The sequence below is a fragment of the Macaca mulatta genome, chromosome 5 (assembly GCF_049350105.2).
Source record: "Macaca mulatta isolate MMU2019108-1 chromosome 5, T2T-MMU8v2.0, whole genome shotgun sequence".
NCBI lineage: Eukaryota > Metazoa > Chordata > Mammalia > Primates > Cercopithecidae > Macaca > Macaca mulatta.
Genome location: NC_133410.1, coordinates 104,571,758 through 104,584,184, shown reverse-complemented (window position 1 = coordinate 104,584,184; position 12,427 = coordinate 104,571,758). Strand labels below are relative to the sequence as shown.

Sequence of the window (12,427 nt, the reverse complement as noted above, 5' to 3'; positions counted from 1 at the left end):
CTTCTCTTCTAAGGATTAGAGGAGCATTATTTGAGAGTCCCTGCCTTAAATGTAATTTAGAGTTGTGCAATGTCAAACCCACTGACAGATTTAGAGATTAATTTCTAGACCTCTTGTGGTGTTAGAGAAGCTCCTTAAGGTTTTGAAAATGGCAACAATATTGACTCCCTACCACTAAAGGTTACCTGTATCCACATTCACCCTAATGCAAAAGCAGAGTTTGAGTGTGGTAAATATCAACATTGTTTGTTGTTTTGCTTTATGGAAAAACCTGTGCATAGAAAAGGCAACTGCCAGAATAAGAAATAGTTTACCTCCAGAAGAACAGTTTATACAGGTATGTTTCCTCTCTTTATTCAGCAAATATAACATCACTATTACTACATTAATATTATTCGCATAGAAAAAAATAGTTCAGTAGTTTTAAATGGTCATGTCTTAAGGTCAGGTTCCCCAAAAGCACCCCCTGAGCCAAAGATTTGAATGTTAGCATTATACAAAAGGAGGGATTCGAGTATGATTTGTAAGCTATTCGGATTGTATTAAGAATTGGTAGAAAAACTTTAAAAAAACTTGGCTTAGATACATCTCCAAATATGTGTTTTGCTACATTTTGAAGTCAGTGTATTTTCAGGGATATTTAATCCATATGTTTCAGTGAGGCTACACGTAAATCATCCAAATGTTATTTTATTACAGCTATGTGATGTCTAAAATGCCTTTTGTGCTTTTAAAAATAGTCTTTCTATTCTTTTCTGAAAAGCAGCAGGTAAGTTGCCAAGAGTAAACAAATCAAATAGCAAAAGGTTGGAGTTCAGTTTGAAACGCTTATCCTATTATTTTTGATTGGGTTCTGAACTGGGCAGCACACATTCCCCATTTCCCCATTTGTGCCTGCAGGGCAAAGTGAAAACAATTTGAACACTGTATTTCCCAATTGGTTCATTGACATTTGAGAATAATGTAGTACAGACAGAATCAGCATGTTTGGCAGGTGAGTGATACTTAACATGACCTTGGAAAGTTACTTCCCACCAGTTTGCAGAAGTTCATGGCCTGGAACAACATTGTACATATTATAAAACACAGGTATAGCTTCTTGGCCTTTTGGCTAAGATCAAGTGTACAAAATACGGGTTAGGACAGACAGCCATCAAGGAATCCATGCTGAGGATTTATCTATTTTTCTCATGTATCTTTAGGTGGAATGGTTGAAAAATGAAGACATAATTGATCCCGTTGAAGATCGGAATTTTTATATTACTATTGATCACAACCTCATCATAAAGCAGGCCCGCCTCTCTGATACTGCAAATTACACCTGTGTTGCCAAAAACATTGTTGCCAAGAGGAAAAGCACAACTGCCACTGTCATAGTCTATGGTGAGTGGCCCTTCAGGGTCTCAATCTAGTTCATGTCTAGTTTCTCATTGGCATCGGTATCTTAACTTTAAAATATCAAGCTGGAAGCCCTTTTTTTTAAAATTTCATTTTATCTGAGACAGGGTCTTTCCCTGTCACCCAGGCTGGCATGCAATGGCATGACCATAGCTCATTGTAGCCTCAACCTCCTGGGCTCAAGGGATCCTCCCACCTCAGCCTCCTCTGGAGTAGCTGGTATTACAGGCATGCACCACCATGCCCGGTTCTAGAAGCCCCTTTTCAATCTCCATCGTGGCTTCTTTGCTGCTTTTCACAGGAGCAGTGAGGTTTAATTGCTTCCCCGGTACTGATATGAAAGGATAGGCTCGGACATTCTCAACCCTTTCTCAGCCAGCTTCCAGGAAAGTGAAGAAAGCCTTCCTGGGTGGCTGCTGTCCCCTCTTCTCTCCAGAACCTGTACTGCCAAGATCTACATTGAGTTCTACAGATGAATGTGCTTCTATCAGCCTGCTGATGTTTCCATGGACCTAACCTCAGTCTTATCATTGCAAACCCTCAGAAAGCGGGAGCTGACTTGTTCCCAAAATACATTAGAGCAATTTTAGCTTCTTAGAACTCATTCTACTCACTCCATCAGAGGTGTGCGGAGTGAAGATAAGGGCTGCCTTGTCTGGCCAAGTGGCCCTAATCCTAACAATATGGTAAAATCCAACAAAGTGACTTCTTAGGAAGCTTCCTCCCATGCCCTGGTCCTTTCTAAGCCAGCTCATCTCTAAACCTATCAATCCTCTGGAAGTACTAAGCAATTTCATACCCCATTTTGATGTGGCACATACGCTTTTATCTCCCTGTGTGGTTTAGCACTCAGTTATTTTCCAGTCATTTCATGAGTAGTTTCATCTCCCCAGCTAAGGTTAAGCTCCTTGGTAGACTGAGAGACTGGTCTGTATATTTACATATTTCTTACAATGTTAGACATCTAATAGTTTCTCATATTATTGATGTTTTACTGTCTCAGAGGAAATTGAACAATGTGGGAAGTATTTTGAGGTTATGCCACCGCCAGAATGATATGCCCATGCCTCACCACCTCTTAGAACACAATGAAGATTTTCATCACTGTTTTAGTGTTAAACTCCATGGGCCTTGGTGTCTTACTGACTGAAGGAGGGACAGCCACTGGCAAGTATGTGGCTTATGGTACAGTCAGTCATGTGTCACTTAATGATGGGGACACATTCTGAGAATTGCATCGTTAGGTGATTTCATCGTTGTGAGAACATCATAGTGTATTCACACAAACCTAGACGGTATAGCCTACTGCACACCTAGGATAGAGGGTATAGCCTATTACTCCTAGGCTACAAACCTGCATACTGTGTTACTGTACAGAATACTGTAGGGAATTGTAACAAAATGGTATTTGTATATCTAAACATAGAAAAGGTACTGTAAAAATAAGATATCAAAGATTAAAAAAAAAAAAGGTATACCTGTATAGGGCACTTACTATGAATGAAGCTTGCAGCCCCAGAAGTTGCTCTTCGTGAGTCAATGAGTGAATAGTGAGTGAATGGCAAGGCCGAGGACATTACTGTACACTGCTGTAGACTTTGTGAACACTACACTTACGCTATAGCACATATGTAGAAAAAGTAAAGTAATACCCCACAATGATACAACAGCTATGAGGTTATTAGGTGGCAGGAATTTCTCAGCTCTGTTATAACCTTATGGAACAAACCATTATTGTATATGAAGTCTGTCCTTGACCGAAATGTTACGGGGTACATGATAGGACTGAAGGAATTAAGAATTTGTCACCCCAGAATATGCCACTTGGCATATTGACTGTTTTCTGCATTAAAGATCCTTGAGAAACAGCAGACTCAAGATCACTCTGATAAACCTTCTAACTCTTAAAAGCAGGAGAGGAGATTTTCAACTGAAAGATGGCTTCCCTATACTAGAAGGAAAGTAACATTCTTATCCTCAAGGACAGGAAGTTGAGACCAGGGGGAAGTTAAGATCCAGATAATTCTGTATTGATCTTATTAAAATAACTCTTAATCTTCTTTTAGCATTACCACATAATTTACTTTTTCACAACTTACTACTCTTTGTCTGATTCAATATATAAGCATTCAACTCTAACTGCATCTTGGGTCTTCATTTTCTTAGGCCATGTTAAAGTTATATAAAATAAATTTACACATTTTTCTCCTGTGATTTGTGTTACACCAATTTAATTCTTAGGCCCCGTCAAAAAATCCTAAAAGAGTTGAAGTAAAATATTGCCTACCCCACAGTACCATTCAGATGGATGTGTGTTTATGAGAAGAGAAACCACTATGCTGTTCCAAAGGATGAATGTAGTACTGCTATAAAAATGTCATTTTAATTACAGGAAAGATGCATAAAATTTTTTTGATCCTCTGATTACTCTGAGGTTTAATTTCCTAGTCCAGATAATGGCTGTGTTAAATTGTATGCAATTGCCTTTCTTAAATCACAATAAAATGTTTTCTTCTTCTTATCTCTTTTTAAACTGCCTGAAAGACTTGATTAACAACATTTGAAATGCAGAAAAGAAATGGGGCACAATCACAGCATGTGCCAGTCATAAATAACTAATGAAGGCAGACTATATATAGATGTATTATATAGATGTTTAATGTACATGCAAATCTGCAAATCTCTTCCTATGTATATTATGCTTTCAATATCCATAAATACAATGAATATGTTGTCCTTAGGAAGGATCAAACACAAGTAACTTAGTATTTAGAATTAAGGAAACGGATTTGGACTAGGGTCAGGAATATCGGGTCATAGGAGTATTTCTGTCACTAACTTATCTTCAGAGGGTCTTTTAACCAGGATTCTCTGAGCCCTTGCCTCCTTCTCTGTAAATGAAGGGATCTTCAAAGACTTTTCCATCTCTGAAAGTTTCTGATTATTCATTTCTCATTAAAATCTCCAACAGAACAGTACATGTATCCTAAACCCCAAATATCAGCTTGCCAGTATGCTAGTAAGCAGTTTATACAGACAATTCCATGGCAGGGAATTTTGTAAACTTGAGCAGGTTAAGTTGCTCTTTGGAACACTAACTGAAACCCTACCTATCCACCATCTGCTTGTCCTTTACATAACCTCCTAAAATAACTTGTCCAAGCCTCATAGGTTGAACTCACCAGAACTCCACAGAAAACATATATATCTAACCAGTATTTCATACTTAACGACTGTTGTATATATTTTTTGTTAATGCAATTTTTAGATTGCAAATATGCATCCATTAGAGAAAATTTGAAAAACAGAAAAGGTCAAAGAAGAAAATGCCTATACCTATAATTCTGTCACCCAGAGATAGCATTTAAACAAAAATTATATGTATACTATTTGAATTGTCTTTCTTTCTTTTTTTTGAGACACAGTTTCACTCTGTCGCCCAGGCTGGGGTGCAGTGGTGCAATTTTGGCTCCTGCAACCTCTGTCTCCTGAGTTCAAATGATCCTCCCTCCTCAGCCTCCCAAGTACCTGGGACTACAGGCATGTGCCACCGCACCTGGCTAACTTTTGCATTTTTTGTAGAGATGAAGTCTACTGTATTTCCCCAAGCTAGTCTCAAACTCCTAGACTCAAGCGATCTGCCCGTCTTGGTGTCCCAAAGTACTGAGATTATAGGCATGAGCCACTGCACCTGGCATATGCTACTAATACTTTATATGTATACATAAGGTTTAAAAATAAGCGTTATACATTGTTATACATCTTTTATAATTTAAAATGTATAAATATAAGTGTTGTATACATATTATATAAAAATTATATACATATACATGATTATGGATAATGTATCCATAAACATTACTTTTATTTAAAACATACTGAAACACTCATGTATTATTTATTTATTTGTTTGGAGACAGGGTCTCACTCTGTTGCCCAGGCTGGAGTATAGTGATGTGATCATAGCACACTGCAGACTCTACTCCTGGGCTCAAGGGATCCTTCTGCCTCAGCCTCCTGAGTAACTGGGTCTATATGCACATGCTGACATGACCTGCTAATTTTTTAAATTTTTGTGGAGCTAGGGGGTTGCTGTGTTGTCCAGGCTGGTCTTGAACTCCTGGTCTCAAGCAATCCTCTCTTCTTGGCCTCCCGAAGTGCTTGGGTTACAAGCATGAGCCACTGCACCCAACCTCATGAATTATTCAATAGCCTTCTATGGGATCACTTTTAATGGTTGTCCAGGAGTCAGTCACATTAACATAGATGGCTGGCTTTGCCATTTTCTTGTTTTTGAACATTACAGTTGTTTCCAATTATTCCTCTTTATATGAAATAAAGTTGCTATAAAAAATATGTTTCTGTCTGTAAATATAACATTCATCATTATTCCCTATTGGATAGGTTTATAGAAAACAAAATGTTGGGCAAATGCTGTGCACATATAAGGTTTGTGTTACTTGAATGGCTAATACACTTCTTTAGTATCAGGAAGCAGATGCATATACTAGTTGTGTTATATTTTAACTACAAGGAAATTGTTTAATTACAATATTGTATAGACTCACATTATTGAAGTATTAAAAATATATATCAAAGTATTTTCTAAAGAGAGATCTGCAGAATTGAAGAGTGTGCTGTGTTAGGGTGTAGGTTTTACAATCACATATGCTGACAGCTCCATCAGACATCATAATTGGCCTTTATACACAAAATAAGTGCTAATTTCAATATCAACTAATCGCCAAGTAACTCAAATAGCCAGTCAATTTGTTTATAACCCCAGTACTATAAGATTTTATTTTTTAGCCAGGCTCACTGGTTTGTGCAAGTGAATAAAAATCCTTAAAAGGTTGTAAAGTTTACACATGCTTAAAAAATCAATCATCTTTTTTTTTTTAAGGCTAAATTATTTTATTCTGTTCCCATGCTATAGATTCACTTGCAGGCTTGTCATAGAGATGTAAACATTTATTATTTGAGACGAGCTGTCAAAAGTAATTTTGGAGCTTGACTAGGTAAGGAGATATGTATATTTTTTAAGAACACTGGCCAAGTAAAAGAGAACCCATACAGTCCTATTTATTTCTCTGAGTAGGTGAGTAAATCTTTGCAAACATTTTTTTTCTCTGTCTATATACTAAAACTTTGGATAAAATGAGGTCGATGGTCTCTTCTGGCTTTGAAATTTTGGATTTTTATAAATGGTCACTTGGAAAATAACTTTTGTTTACATATTGTGTCTGTTTTGTGTGTCCGTGTGTGTTGTGCATGCACACATGTTTAATTCACTTTTTACTGTTTGCCTCCTTTCAGTCAATGGCGGCTGGTCCACCTGGACAGAGTGGTCTGTGTGTAATAGCCGCTGTGGACGAGGGTATCAGAAACGTACAAGGACTTGTACCAACCCGGCACCACTCAATGGGGGTGCCTTCTGTGAAGGGCAGAGTGTGCAGAAAATAGCCTGTACTACGTTGTGCCCAGGTAAATAAACCAGTCCTCTCAATCCAAATATCTCCCATTATTCAAGAAATATGCTTTTAGAGAATAGATATAGAAACTTTATTCTTGATCTGAATGTGTGATAAACATTATTTAAATCCATCCTACTCACTGTTTGCATTACTGGGATATCAAGTGTTTTCCTCCAAAAGAATACTTAACTTTGTTACCAAAACATGCCAAATTGTATAAAACAGGAGATTAAACACTACTGGATGTAATCCCTTTATATTATTCAACACAACTGCTAGGACCAAGATTGCAGATTTTATAATTCAAGAGATTTGAATGGCACTGAAAGCCACACATTTTAGGAATAACAATCTTTGATCTTCAGAAAACCACAGAAATTAATTGAACTGAAATTTAGAAAATGTTTTAGATGGAAATATTTTACATTTGGTGTCATTTTCTGGTCAAGGGCAAATATAACATTTGAAATGAATTATAAGGAAGGCAAAGTTTTTTGGCACATGGAATAATGGATTCTGAAACTACAACGCAGTCAGTTCTTTGTTATCTGTAAATGTTGGTCATCTATTTTTTTGAGTGGTACCTACAGCAAGATTGCATCTCTCCACCTCTTAGCATCTTTCTGTACTATCTCATCTTGCTACCAGCTCTTATCCCTAGGTAAATTGAAGATAATATTTGCCAAAAGTAAAAACAAAACCCTTTAAAATGCCTCGTTATATAATATATTCTAAAGCTAGGCTAAAATTATTTTGAAATAATCCATAAATTTACTGCACTCATTGGAGTAGCTATTGTGTTTTCAGTTTTATTGTTCAGATACACAGCCTCCTTCTCCCTTTTGCCTAATTTTGTCGTGTTTATCCTTTAATCTTTATCTTTTAACCTTTCTCAGAGATGGGGCGGAGAAATGAACTGGAGAGATATACATAATCTACACTTTACATTCCCAAATGTTGATTTCCAAATATCAAAACTGTCTTCCACAGTGAACCCTTTGAGAGCTTTTATTTATGAAACAAATTTTGATGCTTAGCTAGGCTTAAAATTTCAGATTTTATTTTATAGGTGCTGACTCCCACAATTAAAAAAGCACTGATCAATTTGAGTTGAAATAGAAACGCATGTGTCAGTGTTTTGGTAAACTGGATTGGTGCAGGTCAAAGCAAATGTTTTTGCTCTAAGTAGTTGGGACTTGCGTATATAGCCAGTTCTGTATGACTGAAATATTAACGCTGTTCTCATTTTTCATGTGGGTATCTTTATAACCATATCCACATTATACATGATGTATTTATATAGTAATTTGAATACGAAATCATGTAGATTTCTCAAACTACGTAGACAATTAAAATTGATATAATTATTATCAATATATAGATATAAAAGGTTAAGATGTTCAGTAAATAATGTTTAGCATTGTTTTACATTGAATCCTTGATCATCATAATTATGTATTTCAGGGAAAATTAATATTTTAAAACTCTTATTTCAACATTTTTATCCTATTTTTGTGAGAAACTTAAACTGCATTTTAAAGTATGACTGAAATTTGTCTTTTTTCAAACTGAGATTTAAGTTGTGTACTTTTAAAATAGAGATATCTGAGTTATCTTTGAAGTTGCTGACAAGCCAGCCACCAAAATTAGGAAGAAAGTCAGTCAGTTCTAAATGACTGAATCACAACAAATATTAGGGCCTTACCTAAATTTTTTAAATAAAAATAGAAACAGAAACATCATCAAATAGTGGAATTATCAAACAATAAATGAAAAACTAATAGTCTTTTCATGAAAATATTACAGAAGGTTTCAGCAGAATCAAGCAGACCAAATGAAAAAAGTAAAATAAAAATACAATATAAAATTTAGATGAGAGAGAAGAGATAAATAGATGTATACCAACTGGATGAATGAATGGAAGGTTGGATAGATTTCTTCTCCACTGTACCAACCTCTTCTCTGAATTCCCACACGAGCTTACTTTCACTGTCCACATGGCCCTAGGAATGAAGGAATCTTGGATCCAAAGACAGACCTAATTTTCAATACAAAACCCAGAAGCTCCCCCATTAATAGGAAAAGGGAAACCATCATGGCCTACTTTTACATAGCTCCTGGTGACAACTTTGGATTTTGTGTGTCTCAGTCAGCCTCCCTTGACTTGGTCAGTGAGAAAACACTCACACACGCTATAGGAAAAGCTCACTGAACCCAAATGATATAGAACATGCAATGCCCAGCAATTGAAATGAATACAGTGCTTCTCAGTAGGGCATGCTTTTTCTTGTTTTGTTTTGTTGTATTATACTTGAGCTCTGCTCCAACCCTTAAGTAGCTGCCTCTCCCTCTGACTTGCTGCTGCATTTTTTCCATGGCAGTGGACGGCAGGTGGACATCATGGAGCAAGTGGTCTACTTGTGGAACTGAGTGCACCCACTGGCGCAGGAGGGAGTGCACGGCGCCAGCCCCCAAGAATGGAGGCAAGGACTGCGACGGCCTCGTCTTGCAATCCAAGAACTGCACTGATGGGCTTTGCATGCAGAGTAAGTCAATTTAAGCAAACTGCAGACATTGAGGGGGCTGGAGATTGAACCATTTGGATTTTTTTAAGGAAACATTAGAAATAAAGAATTCTTTGAACAACAATAAAATGCAATAATATAGCAATATTCTAGCTCGCTCTCAAAATTGGAAAAAGCAAATTTTCCAGGAACCAGAATAAATAGTAACTATGTCCAGCTAACAAATGGCATGCAGTATTGCTTTTTCATGAGCAAGGGGTGATTCAATCACTTATATGGAAGGGAACCATTACTTGGTTTTATCAGAAAGCACAAAAGGGCACTCTAAACTCCTCACAGAGTCAAAACAAGACTTCTAAAATGTAAGCTGTTTATTCTTAATTCATGGCAGGTACCTAACCAAAATATCCATGGAGTGTAAAATATATGTAAAGATGAAAAATATTTCTGTAGGTAGATTTACCGACTTAGAACAAATGTTTAGTGAGAACATCTCCTCAACCTCTTGAAAATTCTGGGTTTGTATTAGAAATTATAATGTGGATATTATTTAGTTTATTTAAAGGAAATAAATATTAATAAAGCATACATTTTTTAAATGAGTGCCAAAGATTGGCTCAGGAATGTAATGTGTGCTATAAGCTACATATTCTCCATTTTTTTCATGTCTTTGTTCCTTAGATTTTCTTAATTAAATGGTAGTTTGATTTCATACTTGCAAACTCTCACCCCTTTATTGAGTCCTCAGATGTACACAGTTTACTATCTCTTTTCATGATCATAAATTGAGGTATTAAGAATTATTCTGAAATCATACCTATTCAGATTAATGGATCAAATGATGTGCTGTCTTTGGATGTGAACTAACGGTGGTCTAGTGTTGACATTTCTCATAATACATTACACATTGCCAGCAGAATGCAAGCAGCTGAAGGTATTTGTGCAAAGGTATTTGTATTTGTCATTTAAGAATAAAATATTTTGTTTTTACCACACTTAGGAAATTCTGTTTACTTTTCAGTCTATACACACAGGAACTTTTAGAAAGATATCTTACTTAAAATACAAATAAATAATTATGTTGTTCACGCAGAATAAAAATCCAGTAGGCCTCTTATTTTTATGTTCAGGGTACATTTGCATTCCTCGAGAACGGGCTGCTGCTGAGTGTGTAAAGCACAGCTTCTGGTAATGATGTGGGGCCTGCCACTGTGAACCTCACAAGTTTGTATCAGAAATGCATTAATGAAAATTGGTTTTGCTAACCATTTATCCAGAGGTACAGAGTTTGTTTGGGTTGAGGATTAAAATAACAACATACCACATACAAGTTAGTCTTTTTAACATTTTCATCACTTAGTGTTTTTCCTTTACTGTAGAACCAACTGATTCATATGATTGCAAAGTAGAAATAGTTGGACTTTTTCTCTTTCTGTCTTTCACTTTCTTTCTCTCTCAATATACTATTTCAATATTGGGTGATTTAATACCTACTACTTCTATTGTGCATATTTACAAATCCTCAGAACAACCTCTTTAACAAGGAATACAATGCCACAAGACAGAATCTTTTATTAGTCATAGAAAATGTCACATTTTAAATTATGACAAATACAAACATGATATATTCAAACTAAGACTTTCATGACATAGCAACCCCTTAGCTTCTAGATCATTTCTTAAGCATTCATAGAATTTTTTCCTTATGATTGGATATTTGCCAGTAATGATGGCCTGAAGTGTGTGTGTATAGACAAGGAAGAGGAATGAGGCTACAGGAGGGGTATTTTTAGTTGTTTGTTTGTTTTTGTTTATTTTTTTATCACGTCTCCTGTTCGATGGAAACATTTTGCTGTTTGGGTTAAAATCATTCCATTTAAAGCTATTTGTTTCTGCAGCTCTGATTTGCTATAGTGGCAATCCCTACTAGGTCAATAAACTCTTTCATCTGCCCTCCTGTATCCACTCCAGTCAAACAAAGAATTGTAGTCTACATCACTATTGATTTCCTCAGTGATAAAACCACAGATATTCTGCACTGTGCAACTGTAGTATTTTACAGTGAAAGCTATAGTTTCTGCTTGCCAGTTAGCCTGGTGTTTCTGGAACAGTATACTGCCAAAGTCTTGCAAAGAAATAATATTGTTTGGCCATTATTTTGGAAAACAAAGGCTTCTAACAGTGATACTGCAAAGTTTGCAAAAGGGACAAGGTCAGTATTAAGAAAAAGATTGGGGTAGAAAAGATAGCCAGAAAGTGGCAATCAGCAATTAGGAATTATCATTTAATATTTATTTCCTTTGGGAGAATTAGTGTCTGGAGTGCATTAATAAATAGTCTTTCAGTGATATCACAATGTTATCTCAAAATAAAGCTAGTCTACTTTCAGTGAACCAGGTAAGAACTACATCCTCTGAATCTATTCAAAATTGTATACAAATAATTCTGACATAAATGTAGGTGTATTGCTAGATAGGAGAAATTCAGAGTTCATAATGGATGTGAGTAGGATTCAGAGTTAACTAGATAATGTAGTACAGTATTTCTTCAAAAGCTAACTTGGTACTTAAGAGGAACATAATGTGAAATATACAGAAAATATTACTGTTGATGTTTATTTGTTAATTTGTTCAAAACAAATTCAGATACATTTCTTTGTTAAGCACTTAATACAAACGCCTTTAAAAGTATATTAAAATGTTGGATAAAATATTGCAAACTTAGTATGAGACATACATGTGCATGCAGAAAGAGAGAGAGAGAGAAGAAAAGAGGTCCAAAAGAAAGAAGATAGAGAAATCCTCAAATGCCAAAAATGAAGCTGCAACTCCAAGCTTGAGAGGTAACTGTGTGAATTGACACCAAAATAACCAGGAAGGGGGAACTGGATATGGACATGGGTCCCAGGGACTGGAAATTAGGGTTTCAGTTTTGTCAGAGAGGCAGAAGCCCTGGCTTTGTAAGACCTAGACTTGGAAGTGTGAACCCTAAAGAAAGCTGAAACTCACAAATGCCTGACCTATACCATAA

General features: G+C 36.1%; 1 protein-coding gene across 2 annotated transcripts in view; it reads left to right on the top strand.

Moving 5' to 3' along the window:
• The window catches only part of UNC5C (unc-5 netrin receptor C), a 385,680-nt gene that overhangs the window by 299,462 nt on the left and 73,791 nt on the right, over positions 1–12,427 (top strand). For both annotated transcript variants that reach the window (XM_002804156.4, XM_015138825.3), the window contains exons 5-7: positions 1,203–1,383; positions 6,715–6,882; positions 9,254–9,418. In XM_002804156.4, coding sequence (XP_002804202.2) covers positions 1,203–1,383; positions 6,715–6,882; positions 9,254–9,418 — 514 coding nt within the window. The remainder of the gene's footprint in view (positions 1–1,202; positions 1,384–6,714; positions 6,883–9,253; positions 9,419–12,427) is intronic.